At 46.3% G+C, this 27,887-nt stretch overlaps 1 protein-coding gene and 1 long non-coding RNA gene across 2 annotated transcripts; one reads left to right on the forward strand and one right to left on the reverse strand.

Annotated features, from left to right (window-relative positions):
* Nucleotides 1-2,443: 2,443 nt before the first annotated feature.
* On the reverse strand, nt 2,444-16,489 carry LOC105721886 (uncharacterized). The gene is made up of 4 exons (XR_001108446.2): nt 16,449-16,489; nt 14,407-14,649; nt 12,840-13,805; nt 2,444-4,833 (listed from the first exon to the last, which is right to left on the reverse strand). It is a non-coding gene; the product is annotated as an uncharacterized LOC105721886 (long non-coding RNA).
* Nucleotides 16,490-26,351: 9,862 nt separating this feature from the next.
* On the forward strand, nt 26,352-27,300 carry LOC105721846 (olfactory receptor 10AD1). The gene is given in 3 exon segments (XM_012459055.3): nt 26,352-26,412; nt 26,415-27,047; nt 27,050-27,300. Coding segments are annotated over 3 exon segments (945 nt in total).
* The last annotated feature ends 587 nt before the right edge of the window (nt 27,301-27,887 follow it).

Below are 27,887 nucleotides of genomic sequence, written 5' to 3' on the forward strand. Positions count from 1 at the left end.
GTTCACAGAATTGTGCTAGAAGTCAATGATTAAAAGCTAACCAAAAATTATTATATGCTTGGAAATTCAAAGTGCCCTTATAAGACATCAACAGAAGGAAGAATCCAAAGTGAAACAAGACTGGCTTTACACTCAGTGATAAGATCATAACATGGTAATCAAATGTCTCCCTCTGGCCAGGGAATTCCACTGTGTGGCACAAGGTTGTGTGGTCTCAAATCACCCCTAACCCACCTAGAAATGTTAACATCTGAAACAGGGTGATGATGTCACTTATCTATATTACCTTACTTCCTGTGAGGGTGGACTTTTAATTCTCAACCCTAATGAAGGGGAGAAAACCAAGCTGACTCTCATGGTTGAGCTCCTAGGGATGTCGAAGGAGTCTGTGCATTTCAAGAGACAGTTCAGCCTCTCTCCTGGGGGATTTGGCCACAATACTCAGAGGGTTTAGCAGCATCATGAGTGATGGGTGGGGAGTGCCAAGCAGGTGGGCAGGACCCAGGGGTCTGGTGACCAGATCAGATCCCCACTGTCCATTATCTTTCCTGGACCCATCCTCAGCTAAACTTCCCAAAGGCCTGCTTCTACCTCATCACACAGAGTGTGCTCAAACTTACTCAGGCCTCTCACAGCTGAAAACCACCGCTTTAAATCTCCTTACAATTTACTATCACATAAAGTTATTGTAAACTGCAAATATTCTATTCATACTACAAATGGAAAGCCAATGCCCTTCCCATAAATAGAAAAACAACCCTGAGACACAAGGAAAATAAAAACAAAAACAAAACAGGGCTAACACAACTCTGGCATTCAACTCTATTCGTATGCTGTCACCTGCATAAAGAGCCCGATTTGGGTTGTTCTGGTTGTAAAAGGAGAGACCAAGTAAGTGGGTGTTGAAGTCAGATTAGCCCAAAAGTGAATGGGAGAGAGTACCATGATGTCCCTGAAGGGTTGCTGGGTTCACCTTGATTATAGCCCAAGCAGAGACAGGGCAAGGAAGGAGACAGGAGCAGAGTTTGGGGCCTCCAACAGGGGAGGTGATTCATGCTGCCCAGGAAAGGCTCCCCAAAGCCAGGGTGAACCTCCCTTGCAGGCAGGTCCCTCATGGAGGCAGAGCCAGGCACCTTAGATTTGAGACCAGCTGTGCTGCTGACCAGCTGTGTGACCCTCAGCTGGTTTTCTTCCACACAATGGGAGTGTCAATGGCTGTGTCAAAGACTGTCTGAGGATAGGAGGAAGCAACGTGTTGAGCACCTGTGTTGAGTGCCATCACCTCCCAAGGACACCTTTCCTTCCAGAGCTGGCACCTTGGAAGGTTCTTGGCCACTAAAGAGAGTAATGATAATAACAGCAGTAAATTATCATTTACAGCTGTTGAGGGAAGGCCATGGGGTAGGGCTCTTAGGTCCTTGATAAGAATGAGGGTCTGGGGACTCCTGGGGACAGCTGAATGAGTCCTGTAGGCCTCCTGCGTCCCCAAGGACCAGGTCTGTCTTCAGGGACATTGGGCCTAGTCTGGGATGTGGGGGCAGCCACTGGAGCATCAGCAGGACAAACAGGCACAGAGGCAGTGGATCCATCAGAGGTGGCAGGTGTAGGATCATCTGTCCACCAAGTAGAGTCACCAGGCCTGACTGACCACTGCCTCCCACAGATGATGCCCTGTCCCTTGCCTCACACTTTGACAGAGCAGCGGCTGGCACCTGGGGTCTCACGGAGCATCCCTCTAAGACCTCTGTGTCCTGGTCATTGAATGGGCACTTGAGTCACCCAGGGCCATTGGAACAAGGAGGAAGAATCAGGCCCCATGATGTTTTGGGACAGTGTTTAGCACAGGAAAATGCACAGAATGCATGCATGACACAGGGGAACTGTTGGCGTGGGAGTCAATATTTTATGACCTCCAACCCTAATCTGAGCACTCTCACCTGTGCAATCTGAAAGAAAAAGAATACTTGGAGGAAAAATAGTACCTGGATTTAACTTAAAGGCCTAAAATGTTGAATGTTCACACTCCTGATATCCTTCCAAATCAACTCTCTCAATGCTCCCTCCCATCTTTACCACTATCATATGGGGTAACTGAGGCAGTCAGAGATTTGCTGACTCAATGCCACTCAGTTGATTTCTGAGTTCACTGCTGATCACATCTGAACAAACAGCTTTTTCTGAAATTTACCCCATTTGATCATGCCACTGATGATTTTGTGCAGCTCTGGGACAAACTCTACCTGGTAGAGAATTAAGCAAATGCACAGTGACACAGTCCTGCTGTCATTTCCCATCAATTCCCCATTCTCCTCCTCTGCCCCTCCACAGTCTCCCACACAGGCTGATACTGCATGGCAGCCCTAATGGAGTCCACTGAGTATTTCAGGTTCTTCTCTGGGCCCCTTGAAAGTGGAAGTAGCTATGGAATTTGCTTTGACTCAGGAGATGTGAGTGGAAGTGAAGTGTGTTACCTCGAGGCAAAAGGAGTTGGGAGCCATTGGGACTGGCCACCCTTTCCTTCATCTCCTAGAGCTGCTGACAGGTCCCATATGGAGGCTGCTCCTTTATTCTGGTGGCAGATGAGGGGATGTGGAGCACAGAGCCCAGGAGAGCTATGGAGGACATGCAGCATGAGCAGATAAAGAGCCTTCAGTGTTGTAAATCTCCATTGTTTGGGGCTGTTTATTACCTACAGTGATACCTAGTCCATTCTAGCAGGCACGCACCATCTATTCCATGCTCTGTGAAGCAAATTAGCCTACCATCAGAACATGAAATTGTTGTCAGGCACACGTAAGCTTCAGTTCCAGCTCTGCCTCATCGACTGCAACCTCAGGCATTTAACTTTAAGTCTCTGAGCCTCAGTTTCAACTCTGTAAAATGGGTTGGCTATATTATCTCAAGTTGTGGAGAGAATTAAATGAAATAAAAATGCATGTAGAGCACTGAGCCCAGGGCACACACAGTGAGTACTCAACATTAGCCATGTAGCTTCAGAATGCAAATTGATTGTCAATACCCAGACAACGCAGCAAAGTATTACAAAAAGAGAAACGTAAACTTATTTGCATATCTTTCAATCTTTATTTTTAAACAGATAGGATAAAACTATGGGCCAGGCATAGTGGCTCATGCCTGAAATCCCAGCACTTTAGGAGGCCATATTGGGCAGATTACAAGGTTAGGAGTTCAAGATCAGTCTGGCCAATATGGTGAAATCCTGTCTCTACTAAAAAATACAAAAGTTAGCCAGGCGTGGTGGTGTGCACCTGTAATCCCAGCTACTCAGGAGGCTGAGGCAGGAGAATCACTTGAACCCAGGGAGGCAAAGATGGCAGTGAGCTGAGATCACAACATTGATTTCAACCTGAGTGACAGAAAGAGACTGTGTCTCAAAAAATAATAAATCATGTATATTCTTTCATAGCCAGTGTTTTTCTCTTAAACAGTATATTGTTAAAATATTTTTAGCTCAAAAACAAAAGATCATTTTTGAGATTATCATTTTAAATGACAAGATAGTGCTCAATTTAATGAGCAATTTAATTATTACTATTGGACTTTTTGTAGATTGCAAAGAGCATTCAAAACAAATGAAGTAGAATAAAAAATATGTATTACATGTTGTAAATATGACTTTGTTAAGCCTTTTATTCAGAAATACAGAACACATATATGTAATATAGAATTTATTTATTATGAGTCATGTTAAAAAATAGTTTAGAAGCTGCTTTGTTTCCTTTTCAAATTTTGCAGGATAATTTTATTTTTTTAATTTTTTAAAAATTTTTTGACAGAGTCTTGCTCTGTGCCCAGGTTGGAGTGCAGTGGCACAATCTCAGCTCATTGCAACCTCTGCCTCCTGGGTCCAAGCAATTCTTCTATCTCTGCATCCTGACTAGCTGGGACTACACGTATGTACCACCATGCCTGGCTAATTTTTGTATTTTTAGTAGAGATGATATTTCGCCATACTGGTCAGGCTGCTCTTGAACTCCTAACCTCAGGTGATCCACCCACCTCTGCTTCCCAATGTGCTGGGATTACAGGCAAGAGCCACCACACCCATCCTAAATTTTGCAGGATAATAAGTAACCTTTAGGCCAAGCACAGTGGCTCACCCCTGTAATCCCAGACCTTTGGGAGGATGAGGCAGGAGGATTGCCTGAGGTCAGGAGTTCAATACCAGCTTGGCAAACATGGCAAAACCCTGTCTCTACTAAAAATACAAAAATTAGCCAGGTGTGGTGGCACATGCTTATAGTTCCAGCTACTTGGGAGGCTGAGTCAGGAGAACTGCTTGGACTCAGGAGGCAGAGGTTGCAGTGAGCCAAGATCACACCATTGCACTCCAGCCAGGGCAAGAGAGCAAGACTATGGCTCAAATAAATAAATAACATTTTTAAGTATTGTTGGGCACTTGTCTGGTTGTTTTTCTTTAGGTTAATATGCCAGCAGTGATCATTTTTGAGTTTCTGACACAAGATAGCAGTTTTTATCCAAATAAGTCAACTACTCTGCCCCATCCCTAAGACACATGGAAGGAAAAAGGAGGAAAAAGCCAGAACTGTCACTGCCTATGCTTCCCACAGCATGGCCCCCTGTGAGACATGGGGCATCCGAGACCAGGAACTGTTCAAGGGTGCCAGGCCCCATCTGTCTGCACTCACTCACCTTCCTCAGGTACTTGCATGGGGGATGGCACTGACTTTATGTGATACTGCAGATCCTTGGTGAGGTGGCCCTGGTCATGGGACAGGAACTGTGGGGTCAGGACAATAGAGGGCTTCACCACTTGCAGAAAAGGAACAGAAGCTCATGACGAGTGCCAACCTATTAGACAATTAAAAAATAATGTTTGTTGAATGAGTGGAAAAACAAGGTAATGCTTGAGTCTATAGTGGTCAACAGCATGAGGGCCTCAGAAAAGGTCAGAAGCAAGTTCAAATTCCTGTACTTCGGAATTCTACTTCATGCCACACAAAATTACTTTACCCTTCTTCACCTCAGTTCCCTTCTGTGTGAAATGGGAACAATAAATTTCATTCCTCATTCAGTTTCTGTCAAGGATTCATGAGATAATACCTCTAAAACATCCAACTCATTTAAATGTATCATCATTTCTGTCATAATTTGTGGGATCAGTTTCACTATTATTGCATATACAGTTCTGTGCCTGAAACCTACAAAAAAAACCTTTCCCCTAAAAAGTGTCAGTGATTTGTCATTTTTATATTATTAATAATAACTGTATTTAATCACACAAGGCCTTGTACATGGCAGGTGCTCAATAAACACTACTGCACTCCAGCCTGGGCAACAGAGCAAGACTCCATCTCTAAATAAATAAATAAAATAAAATAAAATAAGAAAAAATAAATAAATTCCTACTATATGCCAGCCATGATTCGTGGTCTTGGGCTATAGCAGAGAACAAACTGACAGGGTTCCTCTCTCCTGTAACTTACATTCTTATACAATAATAATAAGGGTTAACTTAATTAAGCTGTTACTACATGTTAGTCACGGTGCAAAGTCATTCCTACACATTATTACATTTAAACCTGCTAGCAAGCTTTCAAAGGACATAGTTACTTGTCCCTGAAAAGCTGAGTCTTGGACAGGCATGGTGGTTCACATTTGGAATTCCAGTGCTTTGGAGGGCCAAGGCAGATGAATCACCTGAGGTCAGGAGTTTGAGACCAGCCTGGCCAACATGGTGAAACCCCATCTCTACTAAAAATAAAAAAGTTAGCTGGGCATAGTAACAGATGCCTGTAATCCCAGGACTCCAGTGGTTGAGGGAGAATCACTTGAACTCAGGAGGAGGAGGTTACAGTGAGCCAAGATCGTGCCATTGCACTCCAGTCTGGGTGACAAGAGGAAAACTCCATCTCAAAACAAACAAACAAACAAACAACAAAAAAAAACTAAGTCTCAGAATGATGAAGCACTTTGTCCAATGTGACACAGCTAGTAAGTGTTGAGACCTCGCAGCCAATCAAAGCTATCTCATTCTAAACACTACGCTATGTGTTCTCTAGCCCATGGAGAATAATTTTAACACAGTCAATGACATTCCTACACAACCATATTCTTGTCTCAAGTCCAAGAGTGCCTCTGATACCACCTATAATACTGGCTTTCTGGTCAGTAAATATGCCATTTTAATGCATAATCAGGTGGCAAATGGAGATATGACCAAAGTCATCATGTGTGTACACCCATAATCCTGTACACACTCGTCCTGTGTTTGATTAAATTCAAGTATTCTTTCCGATTACTGAGCAAAACTGAGCTTTAAAAGGGCTAAAGGTTTTTTGTTTGTTTTTGAGACTGAGTCTCTCTCTGTTGCCTAGGTTGAAACGTAGTGGCATGATCTCAGCTCACTGCAACCTCTGCCTCCCAGATTCAAGCGATCCTCATGCCTCAGCCTTCCTAGTAGCCAGGATTACAGGCATGCACCATCATGCCCAGCTAATTTTTGTATTTTTAGTAGAGACAGGGTTTCACCATGTTGGCCAGGCTGGTCTAAAACTCCTGACCTCAGGTGATCCATCCACCTTGGCCTCCCAAAGTGCTGGGATTACAGGTGTGAGCCACTGTACCTGGCCTAAAGGGTTAAGGTTTTTATATCCACGTAACTTTCTGTATTGCTTTTGAAGTCTCTGGTTAAATGAATATTCTTTATATTTATTTATTTTTGAGACTGAGTCTTGCTCTGTCACCCAGGCTGGAGTGCAGTGGTACAATCTCAGCTCACTAAAACTTCCATTTCCTGGGTTCAAGTGATTCTCCTGCCTCAGCCTCCTGAGTAGCTGGGACTACAGGTACGTGTCACCATGCCTGGCTAATTTTTTTTATAATTAGTAGAGATGGGGTTTCACCATGTTAGCCAAAATGGTCTCGATCTCCTGACCTCATGATCCACTCACCATGTTCTCCTAAAGTGCTGGGATTACAGGCATCAGTCACTGTGCCCAGTCATAATATTCTTTTAAAAGTGACCTGTGATTCTCTTCTGATCAAGTGTTTTCAAACTTGGTATCTTTGATGGGTTTTGCCAGCATCAAAATCCTAAATCAAGTATTTTTGGTTTAAAATTAACTTTGGAATTTTTCAGCTGTGTCCCTCGGGGAGTCTAAAGAATGTATCTCTGATCTCGTAGAGATATTAAATAACTAGATTTATTTGGCAGGTTGTATGGGCAGGCATTGTCAAATGTGGTGATACTGCATGGGAGGGCATTGTCAGACGAGTTGACAGTAGATCTCATCTCAGTTACATTTATGGGTATATTGTTGATATACATGTTCCAAAAATTATACACATTTATACAATTTTAATATGTTATGATTTGTAATTCTGATTGTTATGCTAAATATTTGCTAAAGTCATATGTGTATAAACATGTTATTAATGGCTTGGCATGGTCGCTCATGCCTATAATCCCAGCACTTTGGGAGACTGAGGCAGGTGGACTAACTGAGGTCAAAGAGTTTGAGACCCACCTGACCAATATGGTGAAACCATGCCTCCACTAAAAATACAAAAATTAGCCAGGCATGCTGACACATGCCTGTAGTCCCAGCTACTTGGAAGGCTGAGGCAGGAGAATTGCTTAAATCAGAGAGGCAGAGGTTGCAGTGAGCGGAGATGGTGCCACTGCACTCCAGCCTGGGTGACAGAGCGAGATTCCATCTCAAAAAAAAAAAAAGTTATTAGTGCTTTCTGGAGATTTTATGAAATTTATAAAAGTCTGGTGTCCTGGCCAGGTGAGGTGGCTCATGCCTGTAATCCCAGCACTTTGGGAAGCCGAGGCAGGCGGATCACGAGGTCAGGAGTTCGAGACCAGCCTGGCCAACATGGTGAAACCCTACCTCTACTAAAAATACAAAAACTAGCTGGGCAAGGTGGCTTATGCCTGTAATCTCAGCTACTCAAGAGGCTGAAGCAGGAGAATTGTTTGAACCCAGGAAGAGGAGGTTCTGGTGAGCCAACATCACTCCACTGCACTCCAGCCTGGGCAATAGAACAAGACACCATCTTACAAACAAACAAAAAATGGTCTGGTGGTCCTGATGTGATGCTGTCTGTCATGATTCCAGTTACTGTCTTAAAATGCTGCACATAAAATAAGAAATTAAATTTTCTTGTGAATTGGGAACTTTCATCAATTCTCATCATAACTACTGTTTCCATCACCCACAGTTACCATTTTGAATTATACTCTAAAAATATCTGTAATCAGCAATAGTCCAAATTTTCTTTTTCTTTTTCTTTTTTTTTGAGACAGAGTCTTGCTCTGTCACCTAGGCTGGACACCTACTCTACTGAAACCTCTGCCTCCTGGGTTCAAGCGATTCTTCTGCCTTAGCCTCCAAAGTAGCTGAGACTACAGGTGACTGCCACCATGCCCAGCTAATTGGTGGCAGTATAGACGGGGTTTCACCATGTTGGCCAGGCCGGTCTTGAGCTCCTGACCTCATGATCCACCAGCCTCAGCCTCCCAAAGTGCTGGGATTACAGCCATGAGCCACCGAGCCCTGCCCACAAATTTGCCTTTTATGGAAAAAACTCTAAGGAGCCCTCTTGAATACAGGTTTGATAACTCACATCAATGAACTACCCAAGCTTCACCACTATGTGACACACGCATGTGAGAAACTTGCACTTAGACCCCCTCAATACAATACTTTTTTAAAAATCAATGGGCTGGGTGCAGTGTCCCACACCTGTAATCACAGCACTTTGGGAGGCCAAGGCAGGTGAATCACTTGTGGTCAAGAGTTTGAGACCAGCCCATGTCTACTAAAAATACAAAAATTAGCCATGCGTGATGGTTTATGTCTGTAATCCCAGCTACTCAGGAGGCTGAGGCATGACAATAGCTTGAATCTGGGAGGTGGAGATTGCAGTGAGCCAAAATTGTGCCACTGCTCTCCAGCCTGGGAGACAGAGTGAGACGAAGTCTCAAAAATAAAAATAAAAATCAATGAACTGAAAACCAATTTCTAGAACTCTAAAAAGGAAACCTAAGGGTTCAAAAAACTGATAAGCGAGATCAAGCAAAACAAAAAATCTCAAGATAATGTTTTTCTAACTAATATTTAAAACATTTTTGATTTATTACTTTTTTTTTCAGAGACAGTCTGACTCTGTCACCCAGGCTGGAGTGCAGTGGTGCAGTCTCGGCTCCCTGCAACCTCCATCTCCTGAGTTCAAGGGATTCTCCTGCTTCAGCCTCCGAGTAGCTGGGACTGCAGGTATGCACCACTACGCCCAGCTAATTTTTGTATTTTTAGTAGAGATGGGATTTCACCATGTCGGTCAGGCTGGTCACAAACTTCTGATTTCAGGTGACCCCAGCCCCTTCTTCCCCTCCTCATTCCCCCTCCCTCCGCCGCCTGGGACTCCCAAAGTACTGGGATTACAGGTGTGAGCCCCGCACCTGGCCCTTCACTTGTTTTGTTTTCTAGATTTAAGAAACGTCTTTCTTAGAAGTCATCTATAATTTACACTGATTTGGTAAACCACAATTTTGTGAACAAAGGTGAGTGGAAGTGTTTGTTTTTCCTCTCCCTTCTTGATCCCTCCAAAGTTTGGAAACTATTCATAAATATCTTTTTTTTTCTTTTTTTTTTTTTTTGAGACAGACTCTTGCTCTGTCGCCAGGCTGGAGTGCAGCAGTGGTGTGATCTTAGCTCACTGCAACCACTGCCTCCCGTGTTCAAATGATTTTTCCACCTCAGCCTCCTAAGTAGCTGGGATTATAGGTATGAGCCACCATACCCGGTTAATTTTTTGTATTTTTGTAGAGATGGGGTTTCTCCACATTGGTCAGGCTGGTCTCAAACTCTCGACCTCAAGTGATCCACCTGCCTAGGCCTCCCAAAGTGCTGGAATTACAGGCATGAGCCACCTCACTGGACCAAAATAGGCTATTACTCCCAACATTGCAGGGTGCGTACCCCCTCATTGTGTTATTGTTCTTAATTTCCAGAAAGGAAGAAGATAACATTACTCCCAGAATCACAGCAGGTGTACATCTTTCTATGATATTGCTCCTAACAACCAGGGGGGAAGAAGATAATATTACACCCATTATCACAGGGGGTGTACACCTTCCTGTGATACTGTTCCTAATATCCAGGAGAGAACGATATTAATTCCAGTATCTCAGAGGGTGTACACCCATTCTGCGATATGGTTCCTAATATCTACATGGGAAGAGGATAATATTACTCCTAATATTACAGGGGTGTTAACCCCACCCCTGTGATTGTTCCTAATATCCGAGGCGGGGGTGGCGGAGAGGATGACATTACTCCTAATATCACAGGAGATGTACACCCCCACTATGACAATGTTTCTAATATCCAGAGGAGGAGAGGATGATATGACTTCCAATATCACAGAAGGTGTATGCTCCCCTGTGATATTTTCTTCCAATATCCAGGAAGGGAGAGGATTATATTGCTCCCAATATCGCAGCGGGTGTACACGCCCCCTGTGGTGGTGTTTCTAATATGTGGAGGGAGAGGATAATATCACTCCCAATATTGTTAAGAATTGTACACCCATGCTGGGCTATTTTCCCTGGTATCTGGGGGGTAGAGGATAATATTCCTCCCAGTATCGCTGGTGGTGTACACACCATCTTTAACGTTGTTCCTAATAGCTAAAAGGGCAGAGAGGGATACTACTCTTCATATCGCAGGGGCTGTACATCACCTCTATAATACTGTTCCTCCATCCCCCTGTGATATTGTTCTTAATATCCAGGGGGAAAGAGGATGATATTATTCCCAATATCCTAGAAGGTGTACAGCCCCCCCGCCATGATACCGGCCTAATACCCAGGGATGTACATCACAAGGGATGTATCACCCTTGTGATATTGTTTCTAATAGGGGGGAGAGGATAATATTACTCACAATATTGCATTAAGTTTACATGCCCCTGTGATATTGTTCCAATATCACAGGCGGTGTACAACGCTTCTGTGATATAGTCCCTAATATCCGGGGGAGAGAGGATGATTATACTCTCAATATCGCAGGAAGTGTACACCACCACTGTAAGATTGTTTCTAATATCCAAAAATGGAGAGGATATTATTCCAAAGATCTCAGGAAGCATACAAACCCCCTGTGATATATGTATTCCAATATCTAGGGGATGAGAGATGATATTACTCCCAATGTGGCCGGGGCTGTACACCTGCCCTGTGATATTGTTCCTAATATCCAGGGAAGGAGAGGATGATATTACTGCCCATATGGTAATACTCTCAATATGGCAAGAGGTGTATACCACATTGTGATATTGTGACTAACGTCCACAAAAAAAAATTATATTAAATACTGCATGGGGTGAAACTCCCCTGTGATTTCAATTCTAAAAACAAGGGGGACGAGGATGATATTTCTGTCAGTGTCACAGAGGAAGAACTACAACTAGTGTTATTGTGCCTAATATCAAAAAAGAAACAGAATAACGTTATATTCTCCCTATGATACGGTTCCTAGTATCATATTACTCCAAATTTTCTAAATAACCAGTGTGGGTAATATCCAATTCATAATATCCAGGGGGTGCTGGTGTGATATTATTCGCCCTATGGCTTGTGGGCTGCAGGCAGCTCCCTAACCATGGGGTTCGTAATATCCAGGAGGGGGCAGGGTGATATTACTCGCCCTATGGCTAGGGAGCTGCAGGCAGCCATGGGGTTCGTAATATCCGGAGGGGCCAGGGTGACATTACTCGCCCTATGACATTAAACATATTACTCCTAATACATTACTCCTAATTACTCCTAATACATTCAGACTTTTTCTTGTTTCGTGAACTAAACATATTACTCCTAATACATTATGTTTAAGACCCTATGACATTATTTATAATACCTTAAAAAGATATTACTTTAATATCAAAGCTGATTTTATATATAAATAATGTATAAATAATGGTGTACATTATGTTTAAGACCCTATGACATTATTTATTATATCTTAGAAAGATATTACTTTAATATCGAAGCTGGTGTCCACCACGTGTGTATACTCAGAAATGTTATTCATAATATTTTAAGCAGATATTACTTCTAATATCACAGTGGGTGCATGATGTCAGCCTGTCTGACCCATGGACAATCGCTTGGCCTGCAGCTGGGGCCTGACCAGGCCAGACAAGGGGCCGGGTGAATACCAGGGAGGGTGCCTGCCCGTCTCCACAGCCATCCTCCTCCTGGGCATACTCACCAAAAGACACTCTTTAAAACAAAATAAAATGTATTATCAAATACTTCCAGGAGGGTGCAATGGTTCATGCCCATAACCCCATCACTTTGGGAGGCTGAGACAGGTGGATCACTTGAGGTCAGGAGTTCAAGACCAGTCTGGTCAACATGGTGAAATTCCCGTCTCTACTAAAAACACAAAAATTACGCTGGCGTGATTGCGTGCGCCTGTAAACCTGGCTACTCAGGAGGCTAAGGTGGGAGAATTGCTTGAACTCAGGAGGCAGAGGTTGCAGTGAGTCAAGGGCAACAGAGCAAGACTCCATCTCAAGAATGAATGAATAAATAAATAAATATTTCAAAATAAGTAAGTAAATATTTCAAAGTAAGTATTTCAAACATATATAAATCTGTAGGAGCCCATATGCCAAACACCTGGGTACCACTCTCTGAGGTTATCAGAACATACTCATATGTAGCGGTACTTGCTTCAGACTTTTTCTTGTTTCATGAACTAAAACAAACTTATGTATGAAATAAAGGCCCCAGAACCTCCCCCCACAGGCTTATTCCTCTACCCATCCCTAGAGGTACCCACTCCTCTGAATTTAGAGTTTGTCACTCCTGTGCAACATTTTATAGTTCTGCTGCCTCACTGGCACTGGTGATGCTGGTCATGCTCAGGCTCCTCTTGATCTCGGCCACAATCGGGTCAATGTCTTCCTCCTGGTCCTCCAAGTCCCCGTCCCATGCCTCAGGTAGTAGTGGGAGGCGCCGGTGTTCCCGCTAGCCTCTGTGGGGTAGCAGTCCTGGTAGCCCTCTTTGCTGGGACGGTAGTAGCCACCTTCTTCCTGGTCATGGGCCTCCAGGACAGAGGGCTTGTCCTCCAGGATGGGCAGGTGGCCGTCCGGGTAGTCCTGGCTGCCCTCAGCACAGTGGCCGTGGGGGTGCAGGCTTGCCAAGTCCAGCCACTCCTCTCCTGTCCCAGAGTAAGACTCTCCTGTCCCAGGGAAGGTAGCAGAGGGGCCAGAGAGCAAGGGACCTCCTGGTACAGCCCCTGCAGATGCTGAAGTGAGGTGGTGAGAGGGACTGGGTGCCTTGCAGTTCTAACGGGGGCTGAGCTCTTCACTGGTCCAGTTACGAGGCATGTTGTGTAGATGCTCCTGCACTTGTCGGTGTCCACGGGATGTGTGCCATGGACCAGGTACTCATCCCCGTTGCAGTCCATGCCCTTCAGGTAGCTGTTGTCCTTGGGCTGTAGCAGATGTAGTAGGTGATGCCCTCCTCCTCGGGGAGGCCCTCGTCATGGTCCTCCTCCTCCGGGGCGTTGTTCATATAGTTGGACCTGGAGTCCCCATCAGGGCTGTGGTTGTGGCACTTCTACTCCTCGGGCATGGAGCTCTCTGACCACAGTAGGAGGCCATAGTCCTCCAAGGGCAGTTCCATGTCTTCGCCCAGGGCCATGGGGCACAGGGCCCGGCCTTGCCCCATGGTCCAACATGCCACTCCCTGCGCTCTCATGCTTCCAGCGGGCCATGGCAGGCACTCACACAGCCATCATCTCCTGGAGGCAGCCATGGTGGGAGGAACATTGGGAAAGACAGAGTCAGAACCTCACAAAGCCCGGCCACGCATGGGGCCACTCCAGCCTGATGGCACTTCCCACCCCACTCTCCACCAGCAACTTGAAAAATGACAGCTGAAGGTTTTCACTGCAGCAATCTTTTAAAAAACTGAAAACGACCTAAGTATCCGTAAATAAAAGAATGATTAAATAAATGACGGCAGAGTTTGCATGATGCAAGAGTCGATAGCGTTTTTAAAGAGGCAGGGCAACACGCACTACAGTGAGGGATGTTAAAGGCCTGTTTTGGAGGGAAAATGGCAAGTGAGCTACAGTCAGCACACGTGTGTAGATCCCAGTTCCAGCTCCTACAAGATGGTTAGAGAATACACACCCACTCCCCAACCCATACACGGACGCAAATGCACACACAAAGGGGGAGCCCCCCAAAAGCTTCTCAGCCACGTCCTCAGGGGAGGGGAGGAAAGAGAGGTGGGAGCAGAGGGGGCTTGCACATTTTACTTTATTAAAGATGTTTGTACTAGTTGAGTCTTTTACCAAATCGCATTTTATTATTCATGAGCATTATAATCAAACCCACCTGGGCGCCTTTGAGGGTCTCCTCTTCTAGCTGGGGAGACATCAGCACTGGGAGAACACAGCCCACAGGGAAGGGCAGACACCAAGGGGAAGAAGCAGGACTTCCCACACCAGCCACCGCTCTGGGAGTCAGGAGAGGTGGGAAACAGGCCAGTCTCCTCCAGGAAGGTGGCCACTGGGGCAGAGGTGCCAGCATCCCAGGTGATCAGGACGTGAGCACGCCCCAGGGCACAGCCAGAGACACCTGAAACACAGGAGGCAGTGCTGACCCAAGGGAGGGTGGGATCAGGGGATGTGCCAGCCAGGACAGCCGGGGGCACACAGATGGGCAGTATTTATTCGGGGAAAACTAAATCATCCCATTTCATTCAATGAGTAGTTTGTATGGCAGGGGTGTGTGGTGTGTGTGTGAGATAGTGTGTGTGGTGTGGTAGATAGGGAGTGTGTAGTGTGGGGGGGTGTGTGTTTGATGACGGGGTGTTGTGGAGGGTGTGGTGTGTGGAGTGTACTGTGTATGGTGTGTGGTATCTGGTATTTGTGATGTGAATGTGATGTGTGTGTGGTACGTGTGGAGTGTGATGTAGTGTGGAAGGGTTCAGTGTGTATTTTTTGTGTCCATGGTGTAGTGTTTGTGGTGTGTAGTATGTATGAGGTGTGTGTAATGTGTGTGGTTGTATGAGGTGCGTGTAGTGTGTGTGGTGAGTATGGGGTGTGTGTGGTGTGCATTACATGTGTACAGTGTATGTAAATATGATACTGTGTGGTGTGTGTCATATCTGTGTAGTGTGAATAAGTTGCCTATGTGGAAGGTGGTGTGTTGTATGGGTGATGTAATATGTATGTGGAGTGTGGTGTGCTGTGTGTATGGTATTTATGAAGTGTGTGAGGTGTGTGGCACGTATGGGGTGTATGTGTATACAAAATGTGTATGATGTGCATGTATCGTATCATGTGGTGTGTGTGGTATGTGTGGCATGTGTGTATAAGGTGTGTGTGGTGTGTATGGTGTGTGTGGTGTGTATGGGGTATGTGTGGTGTGTAGTATGTGTGAAGAGTGCATGGTGTGTATGAAGTATGTGTGTGGTGTGTGTGTGGTGCATATGGGTTAAGCACCTGGTGTGTGAGATAGGCATGGTATTTATGTGGTGTATGTGAGGTGGTTATGGCATGCATGTGGTGTGTATGGGATATGTGTGTGAGGTGGGTATGATATATGTATGGTGTGTGTGAGGTGGATATAAGCTGCACTGAAACTGTTCCACTTGTGATTAGAACCAGAAACACTCCAGATGGGCTCAGCACAGCCAAGTGGGGGGAACTGTCCTCAATGTTCTCCTTCACCATCTGCAGCCAGATCTACCACCAGCAGCCTTGCCAGGCAGTGCCTGCCTTGGGGAAGGGGCCCACCCCAGGGGCAGGTCCCCGCCGTGCCCCCAGCCCGGTGCCTGCAGCCCAAGGGCAACGAGGTGTGCGGTCTTTAATTGAGAAGTTTTTCTCTCTGGGCCTTATTATAAAGAGAAAGGGAAGGGGGCGAAGATCCGGGCTCGGGTTCTCCGGGGATAGCGAACCTAGAGGCTACCCCAACCCAGTTGCCTCCCGGCACCGAGACTTGATGCCAGCACCAAGCAAGGACGGGGGAACGAACGCACCAGCGGCCCGCCTAGCCCGGCGGCGGGACCCGAGTGCCTCCCCTAGACCCCCAGACAGCTCCTCTAGCCGGCGCCAGGTGGCCATTCGCCACGAGGCGCCCCCTACCCAACCCGGGGATGCGAGAGCGCCGCCTAGTACCCGCTGCACCCAACCATCGGTCGTGGGAGATGGAAGTGGGCAGATAGGAGAGGAGTTGGGCCTCTGGGCTGCACCCCGCGATCCCAGCAACAGCCGCCCGCCCCGCAGTCCCGCCGAGTCCACACGGCAGTGCTCGGGAGCACTGGGGCCGCAACCTCCTGCCGCCCCCATGCATCCGGGTCCCCGCAGCGCCGCGGGAGGCCCCAGGCTGCCACCGCCGCCGGCGAGTTAGGCAGCCTGGGACCCCCAGCTTACCTGGCCAGGGCGCAGGGCTGCATCAGCGCGCTGCCGTTCCCACCCGGCCGCCGCCCGCTCCGTCCGCGAAGCCGAGCTCCTCAGCGAGCCCGCGCCCAGCCGCACACACCCAACCCGGCGCCTGCAGCCCAGGGGCAATGCGGTGTGGGGTGTTTAATTGAGAAGGTTTCCCCTCTGAGCCTTAAAAGGAAAGGGAAGTGGGACAGCATCCGGGCTCGGGTTCTCCAGCCACGGAACGCACCAACGGCGCGGCCAGCCCGGTGGGACCCGAGCGGGCGCCCTCCCTCTCCCACCACTACCCCTCACCCCCACCCCCACCAGACAGCGCCTGTAACTGGCACCAAGTGGCCCGTCGCTGTGATGACCCCGCGCGGGATGCGAGAGCCGCCGCCTGGTCCGCGCTGCAGCCTCCCGCGGGTCGTGGGAGGAGGAAGTGGCCGTAGGAGAGGAGTGGGGCCTCCGGGCTGCACCCCTAGATCCCAACAACAGCCGCCCCGCAGTCCCGTGGCGTCCAGAGGGCAGCGCTCGGAGCACTCGGGCCGCAACCTCCGCGCCGCCCCCGACTCGTCCAGGTCCCTGCGGCGCCGCGCGAGGCCGCAGGCTTCCACCGGCGAGTTAGGCAGCCCGGGTCCGCAGCTTACCTGGCCAGGGCGGGGCATGGGGGAGGAGGGTGCTGCTTCAGCGCGCTGCGGTCCCGCCGAGTCCGCCTGCTCCGTCTGCGAAGCCGAGCGCCTCAGCGAGCCTGCGCGGAGCCGCACACACTTTCTGCCGCGGAGTAGCCCCGGGCGCGTCCCAGAAGCGGCGTCCAGCAGGCGCGCATGGCCCCCTCTACCGGGCGCACGCGCACTCACCTGAGCCTGTGGGACACGCGCACCCGAACCTTCCCCTTCGCCTCACCCTGTCTCGGATCACTGGGGCATGAAACGCTTCTCGGCGACACGGCGCGGCGGAAAGAGATGGAATACAAAGATGATGCATCGGGGCCGGACGTGCACGAGGCCCTGCGGCCCCTGGCCCTGGCGCTGGTACAGTCGGCAGGGCGGGCGGGTGCACCCGGACTCGGGTGCGCAGGGCTGGTCTCCCGGACCGGGGCTGGAGCTCAGACGCTGGCAGGTGCGGCGCCCCCAAATGCCCCGGGACCTGGGGAGCACCCAGATTCCCGAGGCACGTCCTGGCCCTGCTGGCTGGGGAGCTGTAGGGGTCTGGTCCCGCGGGTAGAGCCGGTGAACATGAGGCTCCCACCGTGCCACGGCTGCCACACTGCGCCCTGCTCACTCTTCCCCCACACCACCGCAGTTGTAAGAGGCGACCCTAGAGCAAGGAAACCTCGGGGATCGCCGCCTCCGAAAGCCCCATCCAGCAGGAGAGGCCCTGGGCGCATGCAAGCCTCCAAGTCTTCCCTACGGTCCCTTCTAAGCACCCCAGGACCCCGTTTCTGATACCCTGTGCTGCTTTAGCACCCTAGGGCCTCACTCCAGGCCATTCTCTCCTTGCTGTCCTAAATGGAGAGGACGTTGACCTCCGTGGGGCCCTGGGGAGCACACACACTCACACACACATCCCCAGGGGAGCCAGTCTTTGCCCCCACAGCGTGAGAAATTCCCTGGAGGCCCTGGAAGGTCGTGCTGGAAACTCCGGTGTCACCTTCCGCCCTCTGGCCCTTTCCTGGAGTCCCAGGCAGATGTGGTAAGCCGTGGGAGACGCACAGGGTGCTTTGTCTGGGCAGATCCCGGGCTCAGGTGCCTCCCTCCCTGAGTGATTTGCCCTCTTCTATCTTTGTGGCTGGATTAGGTGAAGCTGTGTCCGAAGTCGGGGGTAAAGGAGGACAGGGGACCTAGGGGGTGAGGGGAGCCCATCTTCCTGCTGCCTTGAGGGCCTGAGCTGAGACCCTGAGAAGAAGGGACTGGGGGAAGCCGAATCCTGAGCTGCACTGGGTTAGATACAGTGTGGACTTGGCCTCTCCACACTCTGCCACCGCCAAACACTCACAAATCCCCAGGGCCAGAGCTGCCAGTGGGGGCTGCTCCTGGGCAGTAGGGCAGCTTTGTAGCCACAGGGCCAAAGGCAGAGCTGGGGCAAGCCAGTGAGGTTCATGACCCCCTCCCCACTACCTTCACTGCTTACTTTCCAGCTGGATAGACGTTGTGCTTACCTGGCCAACACAAAGTTCATCCAGCCTCCTGTGGCCCAGCCTTTCTCCAATGCCAATGGTGGGAAGCAACAATTATGAAGCAATGATTCCAAGAAGATAAATTCAGTCATCTTCTTGCCTGACCGTTATGTGGTCACATCCCATAGGAAACCAGACAGCTGTACCTGAAGCTGATCCACACAACCCCCCCACCTCCTCAAACCCCCACCCCCATCTGTGTGAATGTGTGCGGGTGGGCAAGTTGCATGCTGTTCCTTCAACAGCCTCCCCTGAGATCTTCCCGTGGGCAGGGTCTGGGCTAGTCACTGGAAATTAAACCCCATGCCAGCACCCGGGAGTGAGTGGCTGATGTCCACAGTCCACAGGATGAAAGGTACAGGCCTAGGGTCAGGTGGCTTCCACCTGTAATCACATTGCTTTGGAAGCTGAAGTGGGAGGCTTACTTGAGCCCAGCAGTTCAAGTCTGCAGTGAGCTATGAACATGCCACTTGCACTCCAGCCTGGAATAAATTAAATAAATTTAAAAATAAAGGTACAGACCTGCCCCCAGCCTCACTCAGGACCTAAATCTGGTAGGCTTGAGCCAACTGCCAGTATTCAGAGAATTTTTAAAGAATCATTAGGACAAATAGCTAATGCATGCAGGACTTAAAACCTAGATGATGGGTTGACAGGTGCAGCAAACCATCATGGCACACATATCCCCCATGTAACAAACCTACATGTTCTATACTTGCATCCAGGAACTTAAAGTAAAATTTTAAATAAGAAAAAAGAATCGGGCTTGGCGAGGTGGCTCACGCCTGTAGTCCCAGCACTTTGGGAGGCTGAGGCAGGCAGATCACGAGATCAGGAATTCGAGACCAACCTGGCCAACATGGTGAAACCGTGTCTCTACTAAAATACAAAAATTAGCCGGGCGTGGTGGCAGGTGCCTGTAATCCCAGTTACTCTGGAGGCTGAGGAAGGAGAACTGCTTGAACCCGGGAGGCGGAGGTTGCAGTGAGCCGGGTTCGCACCATTGCACTCCAACCCAGGCAGCAGAGTGGGACTCAACCTTGGAAAAAAAAGGGGGGAGACAGAATACAAGAGAGTTGCTTCCTGTCTTTCTTGCTCTCTGCCATGTGAGGATATAAGAAGATGGCCCTTTGTGAACCAGGAGGTGGGCCGCCCCAAGAACCAACCATGCTGACACCCTGATTTTGGCCATCTAGCCTCCAGAACTGGGAGAAATCAGTGTTTGTTGTTTAAGCCACCCAGTCTGTGGCATTTTGTTAGAGCAGCCCAAACTAAGACACTGCCCCAATCATAATGATATCCCCCTACATTTCCTTCTAAATGCTTTCAATTTTTCTTTTTCTTTTTCTTTTTCTTTTTTTTTTTTTTTTTGAGACAGAGTCTCACTCTGTCACCCAGGCTGCAGTGCAGTGGCACGATCTTAGTTCAGTGCAAACTCTGCTCCTGACTTCAAGAGATTCTCTCGCCTCACTCTCCCGAATAGCTGGGACTACAGGTGCACGCCACCATGCCCGGTGAATTTTTGTATTTTTAGTAGGGTGAACGCCACATTAAATTTATCTACTATAAAGTTTCTTCAACCAGCAAAATAATGGATTTAATTTAATCCAAAAAGTAAGAGATTTAAGTATGCATTAGATAAAACCATGTTTTAAGTGGTATAAGGTTTGAAATTATGAGAGGCAAATTTTATTTAAAGCAGACCTACAAGAAGATAGTCAAGCCTCATATAGGCTGAAGCTTTCTAAGAGAAGGCCCTACATAATTTAAACAAGGTTGGTGAGTTCATTTACAATGTAAGTGCACTAACCCCATTCCTAAAACGGATTCCATAGAATTAATAAACCATAAAATATGTATTATGTATTTTATTTCCTGTGTTTATAGCATGCTAAGAGAACAACAGAAACATTGTTGCTGTTGAATGTATCCAATACTGTTCTGCTCCTCTTAGGTAAATATGACAAGAATCAGAGCCTTACATTATAATAAGATATTTTCCCACCAGTCTAGTTCACAATAGCACACTTTGTTCATTGTGCTCCTGTGGTCATGGAATGTAGACTTGTGTCCTTTAATTCACCCGCACTGTACTCTGAGAATGCAAAATATGTGTATCACCAGCATTCTTTCCTTCCAGGACCTGCCAGACATTATTATAACTGAGTTTAATTATAACCAAAACTCTATTGTATTCTTTGCAACTTTATTTCCATACATATAATAATATCACAATATACCTATAATTGTTTGGGACTTTGAAGGGGATCCAGTAAACAATATTACTCTTCCCATCTGGTTCTGATCAACTGAGAAACAAGACAATGAGTCAGCAGATGGAGGTCAAACTGTCACATTTATTAATAACAAAGCATGGACTTCCTAATACAGAAGCACAGAGTCAGACCGACAGATAGACGTATTCCCCATAAGTGGCAGCACTGGCCAACAACAGAGGCTTCCCAACAAGGGGCAGAGCCTGCCCTGGAAAAGTCCACTCACTCCCAAGAGGAAGGGGAGAGGAAAGGGATAGAACACATGTACTCAGTTTCTCCTTCTAAAATCACCAATCAGGTAAGCCACTCCACCTCCTGTGGAGAAGAGAAAGGTCAGGAGCATTATGTTATTACAATTCCCTTCAAAAAGAAGCAAACATCAGGAATATGAAGGAGTTATTTCTCACCCTACCACACCCCTAACAGTATCCAGCATTTTATTCTCCTAATTCATGAAGTCTATGCCTAACCAGGAATATCATAATTAAAACAGTTCTACTTCCAGTCTCATGTTGGGGCTCCCCCAGTGCCCATCACCGCTCTTTTGAGAGGCTCTTGGAACTGTTGGGCCATTTTGATTTTGCCTGCAGATGGTTCTAAAATGGTTAGATCCAAAGCTGAAAATTCATTCCCTATTCTTTTCTCCTTGCCACACTGTGTTCAGCTACATAGTCCAACATAATTTATCAAAGGTTCTTCAATGAGATTAAATCACATCATTAAGATACAATAACAAAATGGAGAGTCAAATGCTGCAATGTACATGAGCTACTTTGTAAACTACTGTTAACTTAAGAAAGATTAGAGACCCTCGACTCTTTTTTTTATTATTATACTTTAAGTTCTGTGGTACATGTGCAGAATGTGTAGGTTGGTTACATAAACACGTGCCATGGTGGTTTGCTGCATCCATCAACCTGTCATCTACATTAGGTATTTCTCCTAATGCTACTCCTCCCCTAGCCCACCACCCCCAAGAAGGCCCCTGTGTGTCATATTCCCCTCCCTGTGTCCATGTATTCTCATTGTTCAACTCTTACATATGAATGAGAACATGTGGTGTTTGGTTTTCTGTTCTTGTATTAGTTTGCTGAGAATTATCGTTTCCAGCTTCATCCATGTCCCTGCAAAGGACATGAACTAATGCTTTTTACGACTGCATAGTATTCCATGTTCCACATTTTCTTTATCCAGTCTATCATTGATGGGCATTTGGGATGGTTCCAAGTATTTGCTATTGCGAACAGTGCCACAATAAACATATGTGTGTGTGTGTCTTTATAGTAGGATGATTTATAATCCTTTGGGTATATACCCAGTAATGGGATTGCTGGGCCAAGTGGTATTTCTGGTTCTAGATCCTTGAGGAATCACCACCCTGTCTTCCACAGTGGTTGAACTAATTTATGCTCCCACCAACAGTGTAAAAGTGTTCCTGTTTCTCCACATCCTCTCCAGCATCTGTTGCTTCCTGGCTTTTTAATGTTTGCCACTCTAACTGGTGTGAGATAGTATCTCATTGTGGCTTTGATGTGCGTTTCTCTAATGACCAGTGATGATGAGATTTTTTTCATATATTTGTTGGCTGCATAAATGTCTTCTTTTGAAAAGTGTCTGTTCATATCCTTTGCCCACTTTCTGATGGGGCTGTTTTATTCTTGTAAATTTGTTTAAGTTCTTTGTAGATTCTGGATAGCCCTTTGTCAGATGGATAGATTGCAAAAATTTTCTCGCATTCGCTCGGGGGTCACATAACTAGTTAGCATGCCAGAGTCTCATTTGTTATCAGAATTAACCAGACAAATCACTCCACCAACCAAGAAGGGCCATGTACCACCACCACCCGTGGAATCGAGAAAAAGCTATCAATCAGTCAATCCTGTCCGAGTCCAGGCCAAGACCCTCAACTCTTTAAATAGGAAACCCAAGGACATGGTTGGCTTTTTATTTTATCTCTGCATTTGTGATAAAAATAAATAAAAAATAAAAACAAACAAAACATGATCCTCTTCCACTTTAACAAAGAAAATTCATAAGTATATACTGTCTATCTTTCAGAAAACAGAGATCAATTTAAATATTACCATGGCCATGAATTAAGACAACCAATAAAAATTACATTTTAGAGTTCAAGATTAGTTTTGGAAGACCTAGCAACAATTTCTGAAGTCCATTCTTCAACAATTCTTTGTTAGAAATAATATGTGCAAGGACAAATTTTATGTTACAGAATAACGTGTTTATCTGCAGTTACAGGAATAAAGGCATGAGTGTTTTTATTTTCTTGCTGGTATTTCTTCTGCTAAGGGGGTGGGGGCACGTCATTTTCAAGTCAAGGTGCTAAAATTGAATTCATTAGCACTGAGACAGAATTTTTAAAGCCTGAGAAACTCCAAATATACCATCTGAAAAAGATGGGGCAGAATTAGATTTTTAGCAAATGGCATATGGGGTGTCAGGGAGCCAGAGATCACCTTTAACCCTCCTTTTAGCTCGTAGTGGGCTCTTAAGCAGATTAATAAAAGTATACAAATTGTATTAGTTTTACATATACATGAGGATCTTTACAAAAGAGTGTTCAAAGCAAGGAGTTTTGTATTATTTTAGGCAAAGAGCAGTGATTTTGAGAAGAAATGACAGGACAAAGAAAACCTGGCCAGGGGCAGTAAAATGTACCAGATATATGGCGGGGGGTGGGGGGGGTGAAGCAGGTGGAAGGTGGATTACCTTGTTCAGTATGTTTATTTAGGTTTATTGCAGTCTTTAACTCTCTGATAATAAGGGCTATTTTTTCACCCTGGAATGAAGGAAGTATCCCTCCCAGTGGAGTCTTTATGGCCCGATGTAAGAGATAGGTCAGCTCTGAGACTACAACTTTTTCAATGTTTTTAACTTAAAATAAATATTTGGGAGGCTGAGGTGGGCAGATCATGAGGTCAGGAGTTCAAGACCAGCCTGGCCAACATGGTGAACCCCATCTTTCCTAAAGAAACAAAAATTAGCCAGGCGTGGTGGTGTGCACCTGTAATCCCAGCTACTCAGGAGGCTGAGGCAGGAGAATTGCTTGAACCTGGGAGGTGGAGGTTACAGTGAGCTGAGATCACAACCATTGGACTCCAGTCTGGGCGACAGGGCGAGACTCCATCTCAAAGTAATAATAATAATCAATACACCAGTCTGGCATATTTGGGGATGGCACATCTTTCACTCCTTCAAGGGGCATGTAAGTTTTCACACCTATACTATAAAGTGTATACATATGAAACCTATCAACGTCATTTAAGTAGACATTCATCTCTAATAGTATAGATGTCAAATAACTAACAAAGTCAGCAAACACACCTTCTCTTCCAGAGTGGCCTGCCAGATCAGATGATCCTACCTGGACCAGCTCCTCTTCAAACGCTATGAGATGTTTTCTGTTACTTGTTACTTGATTCAGTGACAAACATCATTATCAGTCGAGCAACAGAATGAGGTAGGATGTAATTTCCATGATACTGTCCCATTGATTTAGACAAACATTAATTAACCTTTAATGGTAGCTAACAAGGTGCAATGAACCACAGGTACACATTTATCTTCCAGTAGGCCCTAGTAATTCCTCAGGTCAAACCTCAGTTTCTTCTTAGACAAACCCCAGGCTACTCAGAACATAGGTCACTGACTTGTTTTGCCCAGACTTTGACCTAAGCCCCAACATGTCCATTGAGCACAGGCTTCCAAGAAACATCTTAAACGGTGCTCTCTGCCCTTCCCTTCCTTTTCTGGGCCTCCAAGAGAAGTTCTAGGTACAAGAAACGTATCCCAAAGTAAAGAAGATGGGAATGGCCTACTGCCCAGATACTACTTTGACCTAACATCAAATCATACCTAGAGGGAATCTAGAGCTGCAAGGAGTGGCAGCGATAAGGTAGGTACCTCTAAATGCAGATAGAGAATATGAGAGATTGAGAGACATGGAGAAAACAGGGGAGTTCAATTAGAGTAAGATAAATGGCAGGCAACCATCACCACAAATGGGAAAAGGAGAGAAAGAATAATGAGGATGGGAAGTAGATTGAAATAGGAAAAAAGACTAATAGAGGGCAGAGTGAGAGTGTGTAGAAAATGGAGTAGGAGAGGAAAAATGAAAAAGAATGGTTGGCAGAACTGAAAGTTAAGCAGAAATATAATTATCATCTACAAGCATCTGAAGGTGAGGCCGGGCTCAGTGGCTCATACGTATCATCTCAGCACTTTGGGAAGCCAAGGCAGGAGAATAACTTAAAGCCAGAAGTTCAAGACCAGCATGGGCAACATAGTGAGCACCATCTGTATAAATTTTTTTAAGTTAAAAAAAAAAAAGTATAAGCATCTGAAAGTGGAAGGGATCTGATACATCCTAATTCCAAAAGAAGATGAAAAGTACAAGACAGAGATAATATGAACATAACAACTTCCTAAAAGTTACAATAGAGAGACAAAAGCATAAGAATTATAACTGCTCACTCTTTGAAAATGGAAAAAGAAAAAGATTTATTGCCAGAGACAAAGGGACAGTTGAAAATTCTCTGAAGGTCCATTCTAGAAAAGCTAGATTTATGCCCTGCTTATAGCTTCCCTTTTCGCACAGGGATGGTTGGATCCTTTCCACCAAATTGTGTGTAACAGTAAATTCCAACCCCAGAAGGAAAACTGTCTCCTGTTAGAAACGCATGAATGATCTCCCACTTAGCCCCCAGCTCCAGCGTGCATAGCATGGGTGGCGGCGGTAGGAGCAGCAACTGCTGGTGAGTGAACCTGGGAAGAAGTGGGTAACTGGGAAGTGCTTGATATGACTGTCTCCAAAAAAGTGCAAATCACTGTTAGCTGAGGGACAATCCTGAGGATTACAGTGTTTTTATTTTCCTTGAAACTTCAACCCATTCATCATTTTAAATTAGGTACACAGAGACTGAGCATTTTTTCCTTCTAGAAAAAATACACCTTTAAATATCTCAAGTGCTTCCTAAAATGATCTTCTAGAAGCTGATATCCACCATCCCTTTCCCTCACACACTCAATTCTTCAATTCCTAAAACTTTTCCTCATTTGGCATGGGTACCAGACCCAAGTATCTTATTTTTTCACTTCTGAACACATCCTGGTTAGTGGCTAATCCTTCAATATTGAGGGATCCGGAGCAGGTGCAATACTTCACTTGATGCCTGATCAAACCAGAATAAAGCACATTATAACCAGTACTTTCTTTATGTTTTGATATTATGAGTCTATGTGTGCAGCCTGTGGTGACCCTGGCATTTTCACCACCCCATAACACTGTCAAATTATTAGAGTTTACTAAGTTCCAAAAGGTTGACCACCACTCATCCATCCTGTTTTATAATTGGGCTTCTGAGACCAAGTGAGTACCTTCTATTACCCCACAACTATACCCTTGTGCTTTCCCATCCTCCCTCCTCAAGCAGGCCCCAGATGCTAAGGAACAGCAGCACAGTGATGGAATTTATCCTTATGGGCTTTCAGCAGAGCTCCACTTTCAACGAGCATTGCTCTTTGCCATCTTCTTGGCCCTCTACAGTCTCGCCACGGCCATGAAAAGCTTCATCATCTCCATCACCTGGACAGGTCCCAAGCTCAACAGCCCCATGTACTTCTTCCTTGGCCATCTGTCTCTCCTGGATATCTGCTTCATCACTACTACCATCCCACAGATGTTGATCCACCTCGTGGTCAGGAACCATACTGTCTCCTTTGTATCTTGCATGACCCAGATGTACTTTGTCTTCTGCGTTGGCGTAGCTAAGTGCATCCTCTTGGCTTTTATGGCCTATGACCGTTACGTTGCTATCTGCTACCCACTTAGCTATGTCCAGATCATAAGACAGAAGGTCTGTGTCAGGCTCGTGGGAACTGCCTCGTTCTTTGGGCTGATCAATGGCATCTTTCTTGAGTATATATCATTCCAAAAGCCCTTCTGCAGAGACAACCACATAAAAAACTTCTTTTGTGAGGCCCCCATAGTGATCAGCCTCTCTTGTGGGGACTCTCAGTTTAGTCTGAAGGCAATCTTTGCCGATGCCATCGTGGTGCTGCTCAGCCCCATGGTCCTCATTGGCACTTCCTATGTGTGCATCCTGGCCACCATCCTCAGCAGAGCCTCCTCCTCAAGTTGGGGAAGACTTTCTCTACTTGTGCCTCTCACCTGACTGTGGTCATCTTTCTCTACACCTCAGTTATGTTCTCTTATATGAACCCCCACAGAACACACAGGCCTGACAAAGACAAGCCTTTCTCCCTCCTGTACACCATCATCACCCTCATGTGCAACCCCATCATTTACAGTTTCCACAACAAGGAAATGAAGGAGGCCATGGTGAGGGCACTTGGGAGAACCAGGCTGGCCCAGGCACAGTCTGTCTAGCAGGAAGGCCTTGAAAGGACAGCTCCTTTACCTGGGGTGTGGGAAAGTTACCCCTTCCCCAGTCCTGGCAGATGAATAACTCTCAATGCTGAAAGGCTCCAGGAAAGAGCATTCATGGCTTCCTTGGTACTAGAATCAGAATAGAAATTTCCTCCTGATGTCTAATATCCTGATGTCATTTCTCTGACTTCACTTCCAGCATTGTTTTTTCTTGGACCTTCCTCAGGAGAATTTCAGATTTTCCTTAGTTTCTTTTCCTAAGTTCTCACAACAGGATTCAATAAATAAGTGCACTTCACTCCGTTTTATTTGTATGTACCTTTATATTCTATTCCCCCAGCCTGAGTTTCGCACAAATATTTAGGAGTAAACTTTTTTATTTTTAACTTTTCATTTTACTCTGTTTTTCTTTTTCAAATTCCACTCTCATTTCCTGGGTCTATCCTCATCTATCCAATTCCTACGAAAAGTAGATAAAGAAGAAAAAAAAAAAAAAAAGCCTGGGCACAGTGGCCCATGACTGTAATTTCAGCACTTTGGGAGGCCAAGGAGGGAGTCTGAGATCTGCCTCGGCAACATAAGGAGAC

The sequence above is a fragment of the Aotus nancymaae genome, unplaced genomic scaffold, assembly GCF_030222135.1.
Source record: "Aotus nancymaae isolate 86718 unplaced genomic scaffold, 86718_ANA_hifiasm-v0.15.2.pri h1tg000092l, whole genome shotgun sequence".
NCBI lineage: Eukaryota > Metazoa > Chordata > Mammalia > Primates > Aotidae > Aotus > Aotus nancymaae.